This window comes from Anomaloglossus baeobatrachus, unplaced genomic scaffold (genome assembly GCF_048569485.1).
Source record: "Anomaloglossus baeobatrachus isolate aAnoBae1 unplaced genomic scaffold, aAnoBae1.hap1 Scaffold_4911, whole genome shotgun sequence".
NCBI lineage: Eukaryota > Metazoa > Chordata > Amphibia > Anura > Aromobatidae > Anomaloglossus > Anomaloglossus baeobatrachus.
In genome coordinates this window covers 896-26,198 of record NW_027444263.1, presented here as the reverse complement: position 1 = coordinate 26,198, position 25,303 = coordinate 896, and the positions used below count along the sequence as shown (strand labels likewise).

General features: G+C 44.4%; 1 protein-coding gene across 1 annotated transcript; it reads left to right on the top strand.

Annotated features, from left to right (window-relative positions):
- Nucleotides 1–3,985: 3,985 nt before the first annotated feature.
- Nucleotides 3,986–24,522, top strand: LOC142281998 (huntingtin-interacting protein 1-like; the record flags this gene model as incomplete). The annotated part of the gene is made up of 7 exons (XM_075332922.1): nucleotides 3,986–4,075; nucleotides 7,948–8,084; nucleotides 13,377–13,487; nucleotides 14,991–15,049; nucleotides 20,258–20,351; nucleotides 22,211–22,311; nucleotides 24,411–24,522. Coding segments are annotated over 7 exons (704 nt in total), but the record flags the coding sequence as incomplete, so codon positions are not given.
- Between the last annotated feature and the right edge of the window lie 781 nt (nucleotides 24,523–25,303).

Sequence of the window (25,303 nt, the reverse complement as noted above, 5' to 3'; positions counted from 1 at the left end):
CACACTCCAAAAATGGGCCACACAAAATTGTTGGCACCCTCAACTTAATATTGGGTTGCACGTCCTTTGGAATAAATAACTGCTTCCTATAACCATCAACAAGCTTCTTACATCTCAACTGGAATCTTAGGGCGGCTTTGCACGTTGCAACATCGCACGTGCGATCTCGGAGGGGTCAAATCGAAAGTGACGCACATCCGGCGTCGCAGTCGATATCGTAGTGTGTAAATCCTAGATGATACAATTAACGAGCGCAAAAGCGTCGTTATCGTATCATCGGTGCAGGCTCCGACTTTTTCATAATTACGCTGCAGCGACAGGTACGATGTTGTTCCTCGTTCCTGCGGCAGCACACATCGCTGTGTATGAAGCCGCAGGAGCGAGGAACATCACCTTACCTGCCGCCGGCGGCTATGCGGAAGGAAGAAGGTGGGCGGGATGTTTACATCCTGCTCATCTCCGCCCCTCCGCTGCTATTGGCCGCCTGCCGTGTGACGTCGCTATGACGCCACACGACCCGCCCCCTTAGGAAGGAGGTGGGTCGCCGGCCACAGCGACGGTCGCAGGGCAGTGTGAAGCTGGCGTAGCGATAATTTTCGCTATGCCAGCTATCACAAGATATCGTACCTGGGGCGGGGACTATCGTGTGCGACATCGCAGCATCAGCTTGCAATGTCGCAATGTGCAAAGCCTGCCTTAGACTCTTCTTTTATAAACTGCTCCAGGTCTCTCATATTTGAAGGCGCCTTATCCCAACAGCAATTTTAAGATCTCTCCATAGATATTCAATGTGATTTAGATTTGGACTCATTGCTGCCACTTCAGAACTCTCCAGTGCTTTGTTTCCATCCATTTCTGGGGGCTTCTTACCATGTTTGGGGTCATTATCCTGCTGGAAGTCTCATGACTTAGAATGCAAACCCAGCTTTCTCACACTAGGAACTACATTGCAAAATCTTTTGGTAATCTTCATATTTTATGATGCCTTGCACATGGTCAAGGCCCCCAGTGCCAGAGGCAGCAAAACAACCCCTAAACATCTTTGAACCTTCACCATATTTGACTATAGGTACTGTGTTTTTTTTCTTTGTAAGTCTCATTCCATTTTCCATAAACAGTAGCTCTAACTTGGTCTCATCTGTCCACAAGTCTTCTTTTCCAGAAGGATTTTGGCTTAGTGATGTACATTTTGACAAACTGTAGTCTACCATTATATGTCTCTGTGTTAGCAGTGGGGCACTCCTACATTGCGTTTCATTTAATTTAAATGTGGATGGATAGTTCTCGCTGACACCAATGTGCACTGACCCTGCAGGACATCTTGAATTTTTTTGGAACTTGATTAGGGCTTATCCACCATCCAAACTATCCTACATTGCAAACTCTAATCAATTTTCCTCTGCCATCCACATCCAGGGAGATAAGCTACAGTGCCATAGGTTGTAAACCTCTTGGTTATGTTGCACTCCGTGGACAAAGGAACATCAAGATTTCTGGACATGGACTTGTAACTTTGAAATTGTTAATATTTACAATAATTTTGATTATTAATTCCTCAGACAGTTCTCTTTCTGTTCACCATGCAAACACATAATGCAAAGATTGAGTCAACATCTCCCCTTTTTATCTGGTTTTCATATTGCCCACACCTGTTACTTGCCACAGATGAGTTTGAACGAGCATCACATGCTTGAAACAAAGTTGCTTACCAACACTTTTGGAAAGGTGCCAACAATTTTGTCTGGCCCATTTTTGGTGAAATTATTTCCAACTTTCCCTTTTTTTCTCTTTTTTGTGTTATTGCAATGCACACAAAGGAAATAAATGTGTATAACAAAACTTTCTGGGAGAAGTGCTCCTTTTTTGGAGCAATATCAAGGGTGCCAATACTTTTGGCTATGACTTATATATATATAAGTCATAGCCAAAAGTATTGGCACCCTTGATATTGCTCCAAAAAAGGAGCACTTCTCCCAGAAAGTTTTGTTATACACATTTATTTCCTTTGTGTGCATTGCAATAACACAAAAAAGAGAAAAAAAGGGAAAGTTGGAAATAATTTCACCAAAAATGGGCCAGACAAAATTGTTGGCACCTTTCCAAAAGTGTTGGTAAGCAACTTTGTTTCAAGCATGTGATGCTCGTTCAAACTCATCTGTGGCAAGTAACAGTATTTGCTTTCGACACAGAATGCTCTTTTGCAGCAATTCCAGCTTTGCAGACCTTTGGCATTCTAGCTGTTAATTTGATGAGGTAATCTGGAGATATTTCATCCCATGCTTCCCCCCTCCCACAAGTTGGAATGGCTTGATGGGCACTTTTTGCGCACCATACAGTCAAGCTGCTCCCACAACAGCTCAATATGATTGAGATCTGGTGACTGGGCGGCCACTCCATTAGAAATAGGATCCCATCTGCCTGCGCTGTCCACAGGACATGGCATGGCGTTGCAAAATGGAGAGATAGCCTTCCTTATTCAAAATCCCTTTTACCTTGTACAAATCTCCAACTTTACCAGCACGAAAGCAACCCCAGACCATCACATTACCTCTACCATGCTTGACAGCTGGCGTCAGGCACTCTTCCAGCATCTTTTCAGTTTGTTCTGTGTCTCACAAATGTTCTTCTATGTGATCCAAACACCTCAAACTTCGATTTGTCTGTCTATAAAACTTTTTTCCAATCTTCCCCTGCCCAGTGTCTGTGTTCTTTTGCCCATATTAATCTTTTCCTTTTATTAGCCAGTCTCAGATATGGCTTTTCTTTGCCACTCTGCCCTGAAGGCCAGCATCCCGGAGTCGCCTCTTCACTGTAGACGTTGACACTGGCATTTTGCGGGTCCTATTTAATGAAGCTGCCAGTTGAGGACCTGTGAGGCATCGATTTCTCAAACTAGAGACTCTAATGTACTTGTCTTGTTGCTCAGTTGTACAGCAGAGCCTCCCACTTCTCTTTCTACTCTGGTTAGAGCCTGTGTGTGCTCTCCTCTGAAGGGAGAAGTACACACCATTGTAGGAAATCTTCAGTTTCTTGGCAATTTCTCACATGGAATATCCCTCATTTCTAAGAACAAGAATAGACTGTCGAGTTTCACATGAAAGTTCTCTTTTTCTGGCCATTTTGAGAGTTTAATGGAACCAATAAATGCACTAGATTTTCAACTAGCTCAAAGGAAGGAGGCCAGTTTTATAGCTTCTCTAATCAGCAAAACTGTATTCAACTGTGCTAACAAACTTGCACAAAGATTTTCAAGGGATTTCTAAACATCTATTAGCTTTCTAACACAGTTAGCAAACACAATGTACCATTAGAACACTGGAGCGGTGGTTGTTGGAAATGGGCCTCTATACACCTAATGTAGATATTACATTAAAAGCCAGACGTTTGCAGCAGGAATAGTCATTTACCACATTAATAATGTATAGAGTTTATTTCTGTTTAATTTAATGTCAGCTTCATTGAAAAAAAATGTGCTTTTCTTTCAAAAATAAGGGAATATCTAAGTGACCCTAAATTTTTGAACGGTAGTGTATGTGTCTATAATATATATACACAGACACACAATGTGTGTGTATGTATGTATGTGTGTGTATATATATATAATCTGCGCACACACACACACACACACACACACACAAACACATTTTATATATATATATATATATATATGTATGTGTGTTTGTGTGTGTGTGCGCAGATATATATATATATATATATATATATATATATATATATATATATATATATATATATATATATATATATATATATATATATATATTGCTCTTTTAAGTATCTCTGCTTGCTGTAAATGACTAGAAAAAAAAAAATCTAGTGCTGCTTTCCTGGATTATATCATGGTTGTGCATTTTCAGGTCCTTCTATTTAGACTAGCATTTGGAATTTTTTCTTATTGTGATCATAGACTTTTTCATTTATCTTAAATGTTTTATAGATTTATCTACTTATTCTATTCATTTTATAGATGTAAATTCCCTGTTGCCAAACCTGGTGCAGTTTGCACACAGAATAAGTGATGTCATCATGCAAGGAGCCCAGACGAGGACGTCTGACAGTGAGTAATAACGAGTTTCATCTGATGTAATCCACACATTTCCACATAAAAATCTGAGCCATACCTTTTAGTTCAAAAATGTTTTCCCTTAAACAAGAAAATTTTTAATGTTCACATGCAAATTAGGTGCTCTAAGCATTTTGGGTGAGGTTGCATGGTGCCTATTTCCTCACACGGCCTCCCTGAAGCCCCATCCACAGTTCTCTGCGCACCTACGGATTTTGTAGCTAGCGAACTACTACATCCACAGCTCTTCGAGCAGCGACGGATTTCGGACCTTATGAACTGCTACATCCTCAGCTCTAATGCCTGCTTTACACACTTCAATAGATCTTTCAATCCGTCGTCGGGGTCAAGTTGTAAGTGACGCACATCCGGCATCGTTCGTGACGTATTTGCGTGTGAAACCTACATGCGATCGATATTGAACGCAAATACGGTGATCGCATACACGTCGTTTATTCCTCATACATTGGACGTTTGGTAGTACGAAACTAGTCAATTGTAACGTGTGACATCCATCATACGATTGTGATGTCTGAGGCTATGTGCGCAGGTGTGCGCTCTGCACCGCAGCTTAAAAAAGGTCTGCTTCAGAGCGCAGCTGAAAAGCTGCGTTCTGAAGCGCCTCACAATGTCTGTCATTCACTAATCTCTGTCAGTCCGTCACTATCTCTGTCCCTCTCTCTCTGTCCATGTCAGTCTTACCCTCTTACCCCCTCTCTCATACTCACCGATCCCCGATCACCGGCGCGGCTCTGCACGGCGTTCACACTGCTCCGGCGGCTTTTACTGTTTTGAAAAAGCCGGCCGCCCATTAAACAATCTCGTATTCCCTGCTTTCCCCGCCCACTGGCGCCTATGATTGGTTACAGTGAGACACGCCCCCACGCTGAGTGACAGGTGTCACACTGCACCCAATCACAGCAGCCGGTGGGCGTGTCTATACTGTGTAGTGAAATGAATAATTAAATAATTAAAAAAAACCGGCGTGCGGTTCCCCCCTAATTTTAAAACCAGCCAGATAAAGCCATACGGCTGAAGGCTGGTATTCTCAGGATGGGGAGCTCCACGTTATGGGGAGCCCCCCAGCCTAACAATATCAGTCAGCAGCCGCCCAGAATTGCCGCATACATTAGATGCGACAGTTCTGGGACTGTACCCGGCTCTTCCCGATTTGCCCTGGTGCGTTGGCAAATCGGGGTAATAAGGAGTTATTGGCAGCCCATAGCTGCCAATAAGTCCTAGATTAATCATGTCAGGCGTCTATGAGACACCTTCCATGATTAATCTGTAAATTACAGTAAATAAACACACACGCCCGAAAAAATCCTTTATTAGAAATAAAAAACACACACATATAGCCTGGTTAACCACTTTAATCAGCCCCAAAAAGCCCTCCATGTCCGGCGTACTCCAGGATGGTCCAGCGTCGCTTCCAGCGCTGCTGCATGGAGGTGACCGGAGCTGCAGCAGACACAGCCGCTCCGGTCACCTCCACGCAGCTAATGAAGACAGCCGTGCGATCAGCTGAGCTGTCACTGAGGTTACCCGCTGTCACTGGATCCAGCGGTGGATGCAGCGGTGGCCGCGGGTAACCTCAGTGACAGCTCAGCTGATCGCGCTACTCACCTCAGTTGCTGCGTGGAGGTGACCGGAGCGGCGGTGAGTAGCGCGATCAGCTGAGCTGTCACTGAGTTTACCCGCGGCCACCGCTGCATCCACCGCTGGATCCAGTGACAGCGGGTAACCTCGGTGACAGCTCAGCTGATCGCGCGGCTGTCTTCATTAGCTGCTTGGAGGTGACCGGAGCGGCTGTGTCTGCTGCAGCTCCTGTCACCTGCATGCAGCACAGCTGGAAGCGACGCTGCATCATCCTGGATTACGCCGGACAAGGAGGGCTTTTTGGGGCTGATTAAAGTGGTGAACCAGGGAATGTGTTTGTGTTTTTTATTTCTAATAAAGGATTTTTTCGGGCGTGTGTGTTTATTTACTGTAATTTACAGATTAATCATGGAGGGTGTCTCATAGACGCCTCACATGATTAATCTAGGACTTATTGGCAGCTATAGGCTGCCAATAACTCCTTATTACCCCGATTTGCCAACGCACCAGGGCAAATCGGGAAGAGCCGGGTACAGTCCCAGAACTGTCGCATCTAATGTATGCGGCAATTCTGAGCGGCTGTTGGCTGATATTGTTAGGCTGGGGGGCTCCCCATAATGTGGAGCTCCCCATCCTGAGAATACCAGCCTTCAGCCGTATGGCTTTATCTGGCTGGTTTTAAAATCGGGGGGGACCGCACACCGTTTTTTATAATTATTTAATTATTTATTTCACTACACAGTATAGACACGCCCACCGGCTGCTGTGATTGGGTGCAGTGTGACACCTGTCACTCAGCGTGGGGGCGTGTCTCACTGTAACCAATCATAGGCGCCGGTGGGCGGGGAAAGCAGGGAATACGAGATTGTTTAATAGGCGGCCGGCTTTTTCAAAACAGTAAAAGCCGCCGGAGCAGTGTGAATGCCGTGCAGCATCGGGGATCGGTGAGTATGAGAGAGGGCTGCTAACTTCTGTCACTTAGGAGATTAGCGGTCACCGGTGAGTCCTTCACAGGTGACCGCTAATCAGGACGTGACACAGACAGAGCCGCAGCATGACAATGAAGTCGGGTGAGGTTCACCAGAGTTCATTCTGACAGTGCGGCTCTGTCTGTGTCTGCTGTTATCTGCCATTCAGCTCTGCTACATGGCTGTCTGTGTCTGCTGTCAGCGGCCATGTAGCAGAGCTGAATGGCAACTGACATAGTAAAAACGCATCCCTACACATTACACACGCTTGGCAAGTCAATAAATAAAAATAAAAAAAAAAAGGTGCCCAATGCATACGTCACAGAACACATGATCTAAAGGATCGCACACAAAATTGATCAATTTAACATAGACTACTAACGCACGTGTGACAGCAAATGAACGACCTACGTGCAATCTCATTAAATCGCATATGTGACCTGGGCGTGTCACATCGCATACGAGATCGCACACCTAATTGTAAGGTGTAAAGCTGGCTTAAGAGAATATACAGATTTCAGAGCTCACAAACTACAACATGCACATCTCTCCAGCACCTAGGGATTCCGGAGCTGGCCTTCTTTGTTTCCTTAGGAGTTTGCAAATTTCCAGTGGATATACCGCTGTGTTTACTTGTTGCATTGCAAATTATGAAATCTGTTCATATCTGCAATATATTCTGACAGGCCATGTCCCTTGTGGGCGTACAGTGACCAAACAATTTCATAATTTATCCTCTATAGTATCTCTCAACGTTCAATGCCGAAATATACATTATATTGTAAATCTGATTATGGTTTGTGTTGGGTCCTTTGTACCTTTATCATCATGACCATTAGAAATATCCCAAGTCAACACAGTATATGGTCACATGATTATTAAAGGGACTGTCCAGTAAAAATAGGTTATTGCCTGTCGTCAGGATAACTTGCTTATTGGTGGGAGTCCTATCGTTCTATACTTTATGGGGAACCTTTATCCCTGTTGCACAATTATATGGCAAGTTGGATGCCCATCTACCTCTCCATCCATTCTCTATGTGGCCGTCAGAAAAAGTCAAGTGCAGCACTCAGCAGATGTATAGGGAATGAATGGAGTGGCCACTGAGCTTGCTCATGGCCACTCAATCCTAACGGGGATCAAAGTTGCCCGTTCTGCTGATCATTACAGGTCCTAGTGGTCGGACCCCACCAATAATTTATCACCTAAATTTGGACTTGTTTGAACCGGCCAATCCCTTTAACTTCGAATAGTCATTCACCCAACAGTATTTTTATATTGTAATGTTTTTCTTCTCAGAGCTCTTTGATAATTGTCGTACGTGTGGTACTGAAGCCCTGAACTATCTCTCTACCCTGAAGAACAAAGCCACGCAGAGCGGAGCCGACTGCAGCCAGATTACTACCGTGCTAAAGCTCATTGCTGACATTGCTCAGGTAACCTACACGAGCCGGCGTGTCTGATTGTTTAAATGGTCAGCCGTCCTATCTGCAGTTTAGACGGAATAGTAAGTTTTAGTAATACTTCCTTTTGGAGAGAAACACCCTGACAGTTTATCTAACTGTTTGTACAGTGTTAATTATAGATCGGATCCCAGCGAGACGAGGAAGATTGATTAAGCATATAGTCCACACAGTCGTTAGTCATCAGGTCTGATTACACATAGACCCTCTGGTGACACGACCTACTTTGGTCACAGTTTGTGTGCCAAGAGCTTGAGGTCCCGGCTGCAATTATATTTTGTGTTAATTGTGAAATTTACATAATTTCTTGTCTTGGCTGCGTTTGCCTTGTTGAGTGCAAAGGAATAGAAACAACTTAGAATTTCGGTGCTAATCAGCTAATCTCAAGAGGGTGCAGTGATGAAGAAGAAGAAATCACCATATTCCTGGCAAAACTATGTGGTTATACAGGTCTCATTGCCCGTTCTGTTTAAAGGGGTTCTCCATACTTTTAACGTTTATGACTTATCATTAAAATAGGTAGTCATTATCAGATCAATGGTGGTCTGACACCTGGCACCCCACTGTTATTAGCAATTTTAGCTGGCTGGATGCAAACAATGAATGGAGCTCCATTCAGCATGTAGCAGTCACTGGTGGGGTCTGTATGCTGCAGCAATGTTTAGTGTTTACATCTGACCACGGCTGATTGCTGGGGGTGCTGGATGTTGGAACACCAACAATCTTATATGGATGAGCTATCTTACAGATAGGTCACCAAAATCAGATTCCCTGAGGATCCCCATTTAAAACCCATATACACAAGAGCTGACTGTCAGCAGAACAATGGCCCATGGTTCCTCCAGAAACCATCTTGTCTGAGGGGTACTTCACACACAGCGAGATCGCTACTGACATTGCTGCTGAGTCACGGTTTTTGTGACGCAGCAGTGACCTCATTAGCGATCTCGCTGTGTGTGACACTGAGCAGCGATCTGGCCCCTGCTGTGAGATCGCTGCTCGTTACACACAGTGCTGGTTCGTTTTTTTATTGTTGCTCTCCCGCTGATAAGCACACATCGCTGTGTGTGACAGCGAGAGAGCAACAATCCTGAATGTGCAGGGATCAGGAGCCGGCGTTTGACAGCCTGCGGTAAGCTGTAACCAAGGTAAACATCGGGTAACCAAGGTGGTTACCCGATATTTACCTTAGTTACCAGCCTCCGCAGCTCTCACGCTGCCGGTGCCGGCTCCTGCTCAATGCACACGCTAAGCTAAGCGGTGTGCGCTGGTAACTAAGGTAAACATCGGGTAACCATACCCGATGTTTACCTTAGTTACCAGTGTCCGCAGCTTCCAGACGCCGGCTCCGTGCAAGCGCAGTGTCGCTTGCACGTCGTTGATGGCTGGGGGCTGGTCACTGGTCGCTGGTGAGATCTGCCTGTTTGACAGCTCACCAGCGACCATGTAGCGACGCAGCAGCGATCCTGACCAGGTCAGATCGCTGGTGGGATCGCTGCTGTGTCGCTAAAGTGTGACGGTACCCTGACTCTCCCATACACAGAAGCACTTGTTTGGCCAGGCGCTCCTGTGTTCTCTGTAAGAATGCTGCCACCAGACATCTCTGCCAGCTTATCTCAGAGAGAACAAAAGGATCAGCAATCTGAAATCAGACATGACGGATCCTTAAGGCCCAGTCACACACAACGACTTACCAGCGATCCCGGAAACGATGCGACCTGATAGGGATCGCAGGTAAGTCACTGGGAGGTCGCAGGTGAGATGTCACACAGTCAGATCTTACCAGCGATGCAGGAATGATACAGGTCACAGTAGCGACCTGTATAACGATCTCAGCAGTCACAGTGACCCTGTCACACAGCGTCAAACACAGCGATGTGTCCTGCCCAGCAGGATGTCGCCTTTGAAGAAAATGACCTGGACCATTCAGCAACGACTAGCGATTTCACAGCAGGGGTCTGATCGCTGGTAGATGTCACACATAACGAGATCGCTAACGGGATCGCTACTGCGTCACCAAACGGTGACTCAGCTGCGATCTCGCTCACGATCTCGTTATGTGTGACACTACCTTTAAACTTAATTTTAATCAATAGATCTTGGCATAATAATAACTTCTACAATTGGGTGTGTTTAAAAAAAAGAAATGTTCCTGTGCTGAGATAATCTTGTGTGTCCCTTCTATGTACTGTGTAATGGCCGTCTCTGACAGTACAGGAACATGGTCTGATCATACCACATCTACTGGGCTGGAGAGGATGCAAAAGAGTGTATGAACACCTTACAGCACGAGATCACAAATTATTCTTTCTATGAGGTAAAAAATTGTTTAAAAACAGGCAGGGAGATGGTTTACCTCACAAAAAGAATCAGCTATGATGCCATGCTGTGCTATCTGTAAATTGCGGCCCAGGAGCTGTGGTATGATCAGACCATGTCTCTGTACGGTCAGACATGGCCATTACACAGTGCATAGCAGGGACATATACAAGATGGCCATAAAATAACCTAAGGTGTTTGGAGCTGTGTGCTGACTGACCCAGTGGACAGAATTGGCTTAAAATTGGTATATATGCTATTCAAGGCATGGGGAAACAGAAGGCATCTTAAAAATGTTTTTATACCAAAACTACCCACCAGGTGAAAATGTGGCGCTGTACAGTGAGCGCGCCTTGCAATTCAGTCTGCAAGATGCCTGTCTCTTTGCCAAATCGTGCGCTGTTAGTGCGGTTGTTTTATAAGAATGCCAGGAATGCTACAGCTGCACTGAGAGCCTTTCGTCATTTGAAAGTCATTTGAAAGACCTTCAGACACGTAGCAGTCTAATGGCTGTCAGTTTGCTGAGACAGATGACGACACATTTTGAGGCAACAGTATTACTGAGTGTTCAGCCAGGGCGCGGGCGACAACCGGTAAGCAGAGAGGTTGTGGTGGACATTGCCACTGCCGTCGTGGAACAGGGCATGAACAACCCTACCGGGAACAGCAGTGCACGCAGTGTTTTTAGGCAATTGGGGCTCCCGTACAGCACAGTGTGGAAAGTTCTCCGAAAGGTCTTGCGGGCACACCCATACAAAATTAGCCATCATCAACAACTTCTTCCTCGTGACAATGATACCTGCATGACATTTTTGTATTCATGTTACTGGCAAGAGTGGAAATGGAAGGCAATTGGCCATGGAACGTTCTGTGGTGCGAGAAAGCGCTTTTTTACCTGAATGCAACGGTGAACACACAAAACTGTCGCATATGGGCTTCCAAAAATCCAAATGCAGTCGAGGGGGTTCCGTTGCATTCGCCAAAGGTAACCATTTGGTGTGGCTTCACTTCATCATTCATCCTCAGACCGTTCTTTTACGAAGAATTGAGGCCAACTGGGGTTGCTACCAGTTCTGTGACAGCAGCAAGATACCAGACAATGCTGGAAACAGTGGTCGTTCTGCAACTCCAACAGCAGTAGTGTCTTCAGACGACCACCTTCATGCATGACAGAGCAACTCCTCACATCGCAAATCGTGTGAACAACGTTCTGCGTTCACATTTTCCCAATGACAGGATTTTGAGCCGCTCCTTCCATAATGCATGGCCACCGCGTTCGCCCGATCTCAACCTTTGTGATTTCTGGTTGCGGGGACACTTGAAAGAGTGTGTTTATTGGGGAAATGTCGCCTGGCTGACCTCAAAGACCACATCATTTTGGAAGTGCGCAACATCCCACCAGACATGTTACACGCAAGTGTCGAGCATGTTCTGCATAGGATGAACATGATCAGCATGCATGATGGCGGCCATAATGAACAGTTATGTAGTCTGTGGAACAATTATGACATCTCCAATTAACGGTACACTGTTTTTGGGCTGCTCACTCACTGTACAGCGCCACTTTTACACCTGGTGGGGAGTTTTGGTATAATTTGATTTTTCTTTTAGATGCCTTCCGTTTCTCCATGCCTTGATTAGCATACATACCAATATTCAGCCAATTCTGTCCACTGGGTCAGTCTACACACGGATCCAAACACTTTAGGTTATTTTATGGCCACCCTTGAATATAAGATTATCTCAGCACAGGAACATTTTTTTAAAACACATCCATTGGTGGAAATTATTATTATTCTAAGATCTATTGATTAAAAATGAACTTTAAAATTAACTTTGTTGGTGGCAAAACCCCTTTAACTCACCCTACAATTATCTGGGGGCCCTAATATGCAGTAGACCATTGTCCAAACCCATCTGTATTGGTGGTTTCAGCCGCCATTTGCCTAAAGTGTATAGGGGAACTGAAGACTACAGCTCCATGGCGATGTGAAAATGAAAGTGATATTCCATCTAACATTAATCAATAGGATCTCTTTGTGACACGCAACAGACCTCAACCCTAGTGCGACCATTGCAGAAATACAACCCTGTTTAATTGTTTATATCAAGTTGTGCTCATCTTTGCTGCATAGACTGCAATATGAGTCATGTGGAACTTGCAACATGTGATTTATCTGCAATTTGGCTGTTTTTTTATAGTCAAGCGCAGCTTAAAGTAGTCACACGCCATCAAGGTGTAGATCAGGTCCCTAGATATCTTTGGCCTAGTTACTTAGCTAAAGGCCGCTTTACATGCTGCGACATCGCTCATCCGGCCGCTTTAGCGATGTCATTGCGTGTGACACCTATGAGCGATTTTGAATCGTCACAAAAACGTTTAAAATCGCTCATCGGTGACATGCCCCCCTATTCTCGATTATCGCTTCTGCTGCAGCTAGCGATGTAGTTCGTCGCTCCTGCGGCAACACACATCGCTATGTGTGAGACCGCAGGAACGAGGAACCTCACTTTACCTGCGGCCGCCCGCAATGCGGAAGGAGGGAGGTGTGCGGGATGTTACGTCCTGCTCATCTCTGCCCCTTCGCTTCTATTGGGCGGCCGCTTAGTGACGTCGCTGTGACGCTGAACGAACCGCCCCCTTAGAAAGGAGGCGGTTCGCTAGTCACAGCAACGCCACTAGACAGGTAAGTAGTGTGACGGGTCCGCGCGATGTTGTGCGCCACGGGCAGCGATTTGCCTCTGTCGCACAAATATTAGGGGCGGGTACGCACGCTAGCGATATCGGTAACGATATCGCAGCGTGTAAAGCGGCCTTAAAAATTGCTGTCACCGTGTAGCCCTGCCCAAAAATATCAGTCTGGGAAGAGGTGCTCCGGCATATGTGCGGTGATTCCAGTTTGTATGGAAAAATGTAACCAAGTAATGTTATCTGTTGTCGTCCAGGAGCTGCGGCCCCCGTCACTTGATATTAAAGAGGAGGAGCTGGGAGACCTGGTGGAGAAGGAGATGGCAGCCACCGCCGCTGCTGTTGAAACAGCTGCTTCTAGAATTGAGGTAAGAAAACACAAGGAAGGAATGTAGATGGATGGGGAGATTTAGCATTGTCAGTATTTGTGCAAAATTTCTCAACGTGTTGCACATTGTTTCTATAGCTATAACAATCAATGTCGTGATAAGTGAGATTTTATTGTGACTTTCTAAAATGGAATGACTAGTAAATCTGGCTCACAACTATTTACCTCGCTAGCCACATTGATGTTTCTATCAACATTGCAAAAGTAGCAGGAGAAGCAGGAAATTTCTGAAAAAAATTCACATTTAGGCACAATAAAGACTTGTGCAAAAGTTGGCATCTTTTTTTTACAGCATAAAACTGATGCCGCAGCCTTGATAAACGTTCCTCTTTAGATTTGTAGCACAGGATATGTGTATTAATACAGGATATGTGCGTGGCGGTTGGTCAAGCAGTAGACAATCTGTGCTTCACCAAGGCCTAGTTCACATGCCTTTTATGTACGTGTGCTGTTTTCTGATTATGGTCATTCTATTCCCTTACAGCAAATAATGCGGACCCCCAAAAAAAATGTTTTCTATGTGCGGCCCTTATACTCAGCCGAGTTTGAGACTCGTGCCTTACACCATCCAGGGCTTTATTGTAGATGAATCGGCAGTGATGTGATGCACATCTCGCTGGCTGATGAACTGTGTTAATCTTCTCGAAAGACGATTGGCTCCCGCACACATTATTATAAGGTCAGCCATATCCGCCAATATCAGCGGGACAGACAAGTTTAATTTTTACGGGGACCTTCTATCGGAACTTTAACGGCCGATCCTTTGGCTCGGTGGTGAGATAAGTCAGAGATAGATGTGGCCACAGTTCTCACATACACAACACAAGAAGGATCCTGTTCTGAAGGAATCAGGAGAGATAAGGCCCATTCACACAAGACTTACCAGCGATCCCAAAAACGATGCGACCTGATAGGGATCGCAGGTAAGTCGCTGGGAGGTCGCTGGTGAGATGTCACACAGTCAGATCTTACCAGCGATGCAGGAACAATACAGGTCGCAGTAGCGACCTGTATAACGATCTCAGCAGTCACTGTGACCCTGTCACACAGTGTCAAACACAGCGATGTGCTCAGCAGGACATCGCCTTTGAAGAAAATGACCTGGACCATTCGGCAACGACCAGAGATCTCACAGCAGGGGCCTGATCGCTGGTAAGTGTCACACATAACGAGATCGCTAACGGGATCGCTACTGCGTCACCAAAATGGTGACTCATCTGCGATCTCGCTAGTGATCTCGTTATGTGTGACAGTACCTATAGAAGTGGGCCATATTCTCATCTGACTGCTATCTAATCTGCTTGATGGCTTTATATGACTGCTGATTTATATACAATGAACGGTAATGCAGATAGTTTACCTGCTGTCCTATGATAAATAGTAGTTATCAGTATATGAGGTTAAAAATGGCAGAAACTACTCTGCTACACCTGAAATTCAATCAAATTGTGATAACCTCATAAACCATTTTTTTCTCCCACAGGAAATGCTGAAAAAATCTCGGACAGATGATACAGGTCTAAAATTACAAGTAAATGAACAGTAAGTAAATCCATATTGTGCACATTGCTCTAGCATTCCTGGCAACGACGGGGCAGATAACCACAGCCGGCATAGACATTAGATGGCTGCCGGAAATATGAATGTTCGGCCAGTCCCTGCCGCCACTCCCATACACAGGAGAACCCATTTACTTTTATGAGACTTGTCTGTCGAGATCTTATCCCCGGGAGAACAAAGCGATCTGCAGTCGGCAATCGAACATGCTTGATTGACATCTCTCCCAACCATTATTGTCTGATGCCTGCACACACATCAGTCTGCCGGCCAAACCCGCCAATATCACCATTTTCAGTAATGTGTATAGGGCGCTTAAAGGGAACCTGTCAGCAGAAATGTCCCATAAAACCTAACAGATTCCCCCTCTGCAGCTCCTGGGCTGCATTCTATAAAGGTCCCTGTTATGATTGTGCCCACTTTCTGACCGAAAAAAAGTGTTTATAAAGTTGTACCTTTTTGGCTTCTGATTCTGTAAATCCGTCACGGGGGCGGGCTGCCTGATGGCCGTTATTCTGCCCCCTGGTCCTGTATGCCGCCCCCATCGCTGATTTCAATACTTCTGGACGCCGCCCACTGCTCCAGCCATCCCCGCGCATGCCCAGTGCCCATCTCTCGGGGATGAGCACTGTGCCCAGCGTCACCGCTGGTGACGTGCACGCAGGGTTAAGATTATGGGCGGTGCTGTGATGTTTATTCCTAAGCAACCGCCCATAATCGCGGGACCGCGCTTTCCCCCTCGGCCTGCTTCTTTCTGCGCAAGCGCGCTGCTGCTGACCTCACTTCGCCTCCTTCCCATCTTGCCCCGAGGCAGGAAATAGATGGGAAGAGCGCGGAGCAGGGACTACACCGAAAGCGCGGTCCCGCGATTATGGGCGGTTGCTTAGGAATAAACATCACAGCACCGCCCATAATCTTAACCCTGCGTGCACGTGACGCTGGGCACAGTGCTCATCCCCGAGAGATGGGCACTGGGCATGCGCGGGGATGGCTGGAGCAGTGGGCGGCGTCCAGAAGTATTGAAATCAGCGATGGGGGCGGCATACAGGACCAGGGGGCAGAATAACGGCCATCAGGCAGCCCGCCCCCGTGACGGATTTACAGAATCAGAAGCCAAAAAGGTACAACTTTATAAACACTTTTTTTCGGTCAGAAAGTGGGCACAATCATAACAGGGACCTTTATAGAATGCAGCCCAGGAGCTGCAGAGGGGGAATCTGTTAGGTTTTAGGGGACATTTCTGCTGACAGGTTCCCTTTAATGCACACACTACAATAACGCCAGCTGGATTATAGTCCACCCATAAAACATGATCAGGAAAACCGTAAATAAAAATATATATCACCTTTACTAGGCAAATATCCCCAAACCATTTACAAATAATATGCATTTAGCAGACACTTTCCCCAATGGGTGCAAGAGAAATGCCGCATGTCATATTAAATAAAAGCCTGTGACCACAGCTCACTGAAATTAACCAACAGTAGTGTTTAGACAAATGTTAAGTAGCTATTCACACCATAGGATAAGGAAATAACGTGGACTGTAGGGTGGAAGTTGCCAACTAGTTGGTGATACATTACATATTAGGATACATATAAAGATGCATTTATGCACCCAAATAGACAGTACACGACCACTTATTTACAGCATTGATAATTGCAAGAGATCATTTATGAAGCTGCACATATCACACAATTTTATGTACATCGCTCAACAAAAAGCCAACGTGCCGGATCCCTCTCTCTGCTGATATAATCTGTCCGATTTCCCCCGTACACATTAGAGTGTGTGCCCACGATCAGGGTTCATAAGGTTTTGGACGTGGCATGTTTCAGCTGCGTCCAAAACACTGATGTACAGTACAAGCTCAGTGAATGGGATTTCTAGAAATCTCATGCCCATTGTGCATGTACTGGCCGCAGCTTAAACTGACCTGCAGTGCGGCTCTCCGAGCCAGAATCATGTCAATTCATTGCTGCGGATTTGCAAGCATTCTCCGCAGGGAGAACATAGTGAGGGACCACAGCAGCCCGAACCTTGATCATGGGCACGAGCAGCTGCAGTCTCCGGGGGAGGGACCCAGAGGGTCCTGATCGTGGGCACGTGTTGGTTGAATTCACCAATATTGGCTGGATCAGCTGCCAGTTTCTTCAATGTGTATGGGGTTCTTTAGACTAGCCAAATTTCATGTGCATCAAATTCATCACATTGGTTCATACTGAGTAGTGATGAGCGAGCACTACCATGCTCGGGTGCTCGTTACTCATTATGAGCAGTTGGACGCTCAGATGAGTGTGACTCGAGCACCTGAGTATAATGAAAGTCAATGGGGAACTCAAGCATTTTTCTAGGAAATCTTCCAGAAAAAATGCTTGAGTTTCCTATTGACTTCCATTATACTCAGTACACGAGTCACGCCCATCTAAACATCGAACTGTTCATTACGAGTACCGAGCACCCAAGCATGGTAGTGCTCGCTCATCACTAATGCTGAGCAATACATTTGTTGAAGCTTTAGATCATTATCTCTAACCTTAGGGGTACTTTGCACGTTGCGACATCGCTAGCATCGACTAGCGATGCTGAGCGCGATAGTACCCGCCCCCATCGCACAAGCGATATCTTGTGATAGCTGCCATAGCGAACATTATCGCTACGGCAGCTTCACACGCACTTACCTGCCCTGCGACGTCACACGGCAGGCGGCCAATAGAAGCGGAGGGGCGGAGATGAGCTGGACGTAAACATCCCGCCCACCTCCTTCCTTCCTCATAGCCGGTGGAGGCAGGTAAGGCGATGTTCCTCGCTCCTGCGGCTTCACACACAGTGATGTGTGCTGCCGCAGGAACGAGGAACAACATCGTATCTCCTATTGGTGCGACATTATGAAAATGTCCGATGCTACACAGATCACCGATTTACGACGCTTTTGCGATTGTTTATCGGCACATCTAGGCTTTACACGTTGCGACGTCGTTACCGGCGCCGGATGTGCGTCACTTGTCGCAACGTGCAAAGTACCCCTAACACTACCTCTTGGTTGGATTATTTAAGCCTAGATTTTGTTGCTGTCCATTTATAGTTCAGCTAAGCCCTTCCACTCTCTTTGAAGCCAGACTTTTTTTTTTTTCTTTAACAATTATAAAATAGGTTAAAAATGCAATGCAATTTGAAAATCATACTATGGAAATTCTTAATCCGACTGTATGTCATAGTTTTTACCAATGTTATTTGTTTGTTTCTCCTTTTGTATATGTCTATATTATTTGCTTGATATAGCATGAAGTAATGCTATACAGCACATTCTGTTTTATTGTTTTTGTTAGAACTGTTTTATGTATAAACTTTGAAAACCTAAAAAATTATTGAATCATAAAAATGCAATGCAAAACTTGGGCACATTATGGCAAACTCAAGGCACTCTGAATAGTAAATATATCTCAATAATTTCTTCAGAAGCTCACTACAAATATAGGAGAGCAGGGTTTGTATTTCTTATTATATTATAATGTGTTATCTGTTGATTTACTTAGGAATGCAAGTACCGTAATTGCCCCATTACACAAGCCGATAATCAGCTAAATGACCGTTCAGAAGAACACTTGCTTCTGATCATTCACCCATGTAAAGATGCCATCAATCCGCCGGTGAACTAGCAAAATGCTTGAACATCATCTGTAGAATTTATGCTGGTCCTAAAATGATTATTGTCAACAACACATCTCCCAGCGTAAATGATTGTTCAGTCCCCGTACAACCATGTCCTTGCATCAGCCTTACGCAAGTGCTGATCACTGCTATATAAAGATCAGTGCTTTTTTCATGCAGGAATCTGCCTATGTAAGTCTGGATTAAAGGGAATTTGTCAGCTGCCCAAACCCCACTAAAGCTCGGGTCACACATAGCGACGCAGCAGCGATCACGACGGGCGACCTGACCTTATCAAGATCGCTGCTGCGTCATTACATGGTCGCTGGTGAGCTGTCAAACAGGCATATCTCACCAGCGACCAGTGACCAGCCAGCTGCGACGCGTGTAAGCGATGCTGCGCTTGGTAACTAAGGTAAATATCGGGTAACCAAGGAAAGCACTTCTCTTGGTTACCCGATATTTACTTTAGTTACTAGCGTCCGCCGCTCTCAAGCTGCCAGTGTCAGCTCCCTGCTCCCTGCTCTCCTAGCCAGAGTACACATCGGGTTAATTACCCGATGTGTACTCCAGCTACGTATGCAGAGAGCCGACACTGGCAGCTTGAGAGCGGCGGTGCTAGTAACTAATGTAAATATCGGGTAACAAAGGAAAGGGCTTCTTGGTTACCCGATAGTTAACTTGGTTACAGCTTACCGCAGGCTGCCAGAAGCCATCTCCCTGCTCGCTTCAGTTCGTCGCTGTCACACACAGCGATGTGTGCTTCATAGCGGGAGAGCGACAAGCAAAAAATGAAGCAGGACATTCAGCAACGAGCGGCGACCTCACAGCAGGGGCCAGCTCGTTGCTGGATGTCACACACAGCGACAGCGACGGGTCGTCGCTGCTACGTCACAGAAAATGGTGACTTAGCAGCGACGTCGTTGTTGCCGTCGCTGTGTGTGACACCACCTTAAGTGTCACAAGGACTTAAAATGCTAACTCCGTTGTTTTCCACCAGGTGGCGCTATAGGCGGTTTCATTGCATAGCGCATGGCTACTTTACTATACCTAGACACCACTTCTATGGCTATAGCTGCCACCGTTCTCAAGTTAATGGCGGTGAACAGGATATGGGTGGACACACTGTATATCTGAACTATATATGTATCTATATATCTTTGCAATATATGTATCTATATACTGTATCTGTACTATATATGTAGCGCCACCATTACTTTTCATTGTACTGGTGTTTGTGATCATAATGAAGATGATGAAAAGTCATCTGTTCAGTACAGGAAATATCAGTATAAAGCCTAGTGGCCATTCTGAAAATTGCAAGAATTCTGATTATTTTTCTTTATAGTGATATGAAAAAATAAAATCTTAAATTAAAACAAAACATTTAACATAAAAACTTCGTTTAAACTATACGTAATTTTCTGATGACAAATTCCCTTTAAACCTACTGGATTGAATATGCAAACAATATACTACTAAAGAGGTAAGTGATGTGCTCCTTTGTATATTGCTTTGCTGATCTGTGCTTTTCTTCTGCAGGATTCTGGGATCATGCACAGATCTCATGCAGGCGATTCAAGCTTTGATACTGGCCTCAAAGGACCTCCAGAAGGAAATTGTGGAGAGTGGGAGAGTTAGTAAATTTATTGCTTCTGTCTTATTCAGATTCATTAATGACATAGTCTGGTGCTGAAAATTTCGGGTCAGATTTGTTTTGCACCACTTGTTAAAACATAGGTAACATCTTCAGACATAAATAGTGTTTAACCTGACTTAATGGGAACCTGTCACCTTGGGAAATGCTATTTACCTGAAGATATGGTGGTAATATGCAGGTAAGTAGCACTTAAATCCTATGCAGCCAACTTACAGGAGGAGCAGCAAAAGGGAGAAAATAAAATGATGTCTTCCTTGCAGCTGCTGGCTTCTAGTCATCGGGACAGTGCGAGACAGTCGCTCCCAGTCATCAGGATGAGCCAAGGCATTTCTAGAGAGTGGTTACAGTATGCCTCAGTGTGGTGTGACTGACTTTATCTGCTTTCTGAAAAGCCCTGAAGATTGGAAGTGAGCGGCTACTGGGAAAATATAATTTTATTTTCTCCCTGTAGCCGCTGCTACAGTAACACAACTAGTTGAGATTTAAATGCTATATACCTGTATATTACCCTTATAAGACCTCGAGCCAAGGTAGAAATGCATTTTTCGGTCACAAAAAAAGCTTATATATTTATTCCTTGATGTGACTTGTAGTTCCTCTGTAAGGGTGCGCTCACACGAGCGTAAAAAACGGACGAGTGCAATACGAGAAAATCTCGCATTGCACTCTGACCAATGTTAGTCAATGAGGGAGAGCAGATGGTCAGCTTTTCTCCCATCCAAATAGTGGATTCGAGAAAAGTCGCAACATGCTTCGATTTTCTGCGAGAGGCATATCCCTCGCACCCATTCACTTAAATGGGTGCGATCGATACGGCTCTAGCAGAATATTGCAGAGAAACATCGGACTGCACTTGGATGTTATCCCAGTGCAGTGCGATATACGCACAGGCTGACAATGGAGGAGATGGGGGGATTAACCCCTCTCTCTCCTCTGCCGCAGCCGCCCTCAGCTTCACAGCTGTGACCTGATCACAAGATCAAGTCAGTCGCATGACACTCGGCTCACGCTCGCAGCAGAGCCTGAGCCGGGGGTCATTAGCATTCCGCATCCGTTGCTCTCACATCGGATGCCATATGCTAATGTGACTCCAGCCTAACTGAGATCCTGCACATTGCAGCATCTATTAATGCTTCCTGGGGTGTTTTTTTTCTGAAACTGCATAAACTATTTCTATCTATCTTCTGCATTGTTGTCCTGTAGACTTTTACACCCTGAATTATATAGATACTTATACAGTTTGTATGCCTGCAAAACACCAGACTGGCCTGCAGAGTAGGGATATGTTCACACTGCATCTTTTTCCTGTAGTCAAAAATGTTCCTTTAACAAGCAGAAGATGCATCAGCAATCGCTCATTTTCTGTTGAATAAGCTTGAGGCTTCTTTTTTAACATTATTTTTGGTCTTTTCCTGACGCTTTTTCAAGGTTTTCTTTCTTCTGGCTTTTTATCGTGAGTCTTTGGACATCTTTAATTACGTTTTCTGGAAGTATTTTTTAAATCCATCACACACTGAAGAACACGCAAGCGATTTTTTTTCAAAGCAGAAATATTGACAAAGTATTTGCATCTTTTGAGGCTTCGTTTTGTAATTTTTTTCTTTTTAAGAATTGAGCGTCTTCCGTGTGAAAAGGAAGGCAGTCCTGCTCAAAAATGACAGAAAAATGTGCAGTGTGAACATGCCCTAATGCAGTTTGATAAAAGTCCATTTTTAATGCAGTCCAGCTTTTAAATCGATTTTCATTGTTTTTACTTGCGTTTGTGATAAGACATCAACTCTGTACCTTACGTCAGAGGACATGTTCACCATCTCTGTTATGTACGTTTTCTGTAGGGTGCAGCATCTCTCACAGAATTTTATGCCAGAAACTCAAGATGGACAGAAGGACTGATCTCGGCTTCCAAGGCTGTGGGCTGGGGTGCTACTGTGATGGTGTACGTGAGCTCCTTGTTTTGCATTCTCCAGGAACATACAGAAATGGAGTATTCCGGTTGCAAGAAGGTTTCACAGGATAGGTGATAACTTCTAGATCAGTGGAGTTCAGACCTTTGATGCCCGTACCAAGAACTGGGCACTTTTATCCCCATTTGAACGGAATGTGGCTCCATTCATTCCACTGACCTTCGTCTAACCGGAATACTCTTTTAAGGGGTTGTCCTACATTAAATGTTTTATTTCATCAAAACGTATAATACTTTCAATTGTAATAATTTAAAAAAAAAAAATCCACCCTAACTCATATGACTGTTACATACGTGTTATGGTTCCAAATACTGTTACATGACTTCCTTTCACAAAGTCCACCTGATACCTTGAATTCGGTGAGAAGGAGCCACATCTGGTGCACTGATTATTTACTGATCTGCACATTAAGGGCTCTTTTCCACTTGCAATTTTCTGGGGTGAGTGCGATCCGATAAAAAAATCAGATCGCACTCGCACCAGTGTTAGTCAATGAGGCAGTTTCCTCTTTCCTTTTATTTCTCAACACAAATTGTTCTCTTGGTGCAATCACAGCATGCTGCGTTTTGCAGCGAGTCTCGGCTTACGCACCCCCATACAAGCCTATGGGAGCTTGTGAAACATCGCCCTGCACTCGCATGTTATGTGACTGCAGTGCGGTGCACGCAGAGACAGACAGCGGAGGAGATGGGAAAAAGTGCTCCCTCCCTCTTCTCCAAAGCTGTGATACGATCGCAAGATCTCATCACAGTCGTATGACCCTCGGCTGACACCGCAAGTGGAAATAAAAACCTAAAAGAAATCACTCTGATGCCATAGACAAGGTGATCCAGGTGGCAGATAGTTGTGCTTGGTATATATGACCACTGATAGTGGACACATAAGTTGGATCTTTTGATTCAAAATGGAAAGAACAGCAGGGGCTGTGCCAAAATAAAGCTCCAAAATCAATAACTAGATACAGAAGAATATTTTAAAATCATTCCAATGGAAACATTTTGATATTTTGTGTGCTCTAAGAAAGAAATAAAAAAAATATGTTCATCTTCATGGTTGCTCACATTGGACTTTTTTTAGTGACCAGGTTTTCTAAATGGTTGAGAGCAGGTATATTTTATTTTGTCTAATTTGTTTAAAAGTGTTTTGGCCCTTGTCACATAATTCAAACGGCAGCCTGTCCTAGTCACATATCAGAAGGGCTGCAGTTTGAAGGAACACTGCTACCAAGACCTGTGTTTCAACTGACAGAGGAGCTGTATGGTAGGCACACATAGCTGCATGAGTCAAGGAGAAAGGCTATGACAACAGAAGAAATACATTTTTTACTCAACTGACTGAACAGAGGACTGAACCTAGAGAAAAAAAATCCTTTTATCTCTTTCTCTGTCACAGCACTTCTTGGCTCACTGAGCTTTGTGTGCTTATGAGACCGCTCAACTGTTAGTTCCAACACCGTTCTCTGGAGCAGTGTTTCTCCAAATGGCAGTCCGACACATAACAAGGAGAGGCTACCTTTTGAAATACATGATAGGAGCCAACCCCGATCTAAGCTTTCATCAATATTGACTACTAAGGTAAGGCAATGGTCTCCAGTCTGCACAGACTACAACTAACAGTATGCCTTTACTACCACAGGCTGTCACGCCATGCTGGGAGTTGTGTATTGGATACAGCTGGAAGGGCACTGGTTGGAGATTGTTGAACTATACGTACCAGTCCTTAACCATTAATTATTTCAAAATTAATTATGGAAATTGACAGGAATTCCAACATATGAACCTTGATAATGTGTAACGTGCTCACTGTTAGGATTGCATTGTGACCACTTTTCCCGACACTCGTCACGAGACTGCTCATGTGCGATTTGCATACGGCCGATCACTTGATGACTGCTTCTCTTCTGATTCTTCTCAAATGACTCAATGGAGAGAATGGAAAAGAAAGCAGTCAGCTTTCTCTTACTAGGAAGTATGTTGTTTTGAGTGATTATATTTATACCATTTGGGGTTTTTTTTTTGCTATTTTTATTATTGTATACAATCTAGCTTTTATTATCATCTATCCTTTTCAGAGATGCTGCAGACCTTGTGGTGCAAGGAAAAGGGAAATTTGAAGATCTCATTGTTTGTTCCCATGAAATTGCAGCCAGCACAGCCCAACTTGTAGCAGCTTCCAAGGTATAGTCTTTATTGTGTAAGAGATCGGGTCAGTACAGTGACCTAGCTCTTGACCATGGCTGACGGTTGTAAAGGTTTTTCTCATATAGCTAGCCATCTCCAAATGTCACATCATGACTTCAAAAAATGGTTTGAACCCTCAATCATTTGTTAGAACATGACCCAAACTACAGTATCTATATGATCCAAATAAAATAACATACACCACATATTATTTTGGTGTTTAACCCTCTTACGCCGAAGCCTGTTTTCATTTCATTTTCCTCACCTGGCCAATGTTTTCAAATCTGACATGTCAATTTATGTGGTAATATCTCTGGAATGCTTCCACATATCTTAGTGATTCTGACATTGTTTTTTTTGTGACACATTGTGCTTTATGTTTCTGGTAAATTTAGGTCGATATGATTGCATTAATCTATGAAAATATTGAAAATTTGGCAAAAATGACCAAAAATTTCCAATTTCCGAACTGTCAATTTTTATGCCTTTAAAGCACATGCTTCTACCTCACAAAATAGTTAATAAGTAAAATTTACCACATTTCTACTTTACATCAGCATCATTTTTTAAACAATTTTTTTTATTTGTTGATACATTAATACTCCATGTGTGGTTGGAAACTACTGATTGGATACATGGGAGGGTTTGGAAGGGAAGAAGTGCTATTTGATTTTTGCAGCTCAAATTTGTATGGAATAGATTTTGGACTTCATGTAGCATTTGTTGAACCCCCCGATGTGCCAAAACACTAGAAACCCCCACAAGTGACTCCATTTAAGAAACT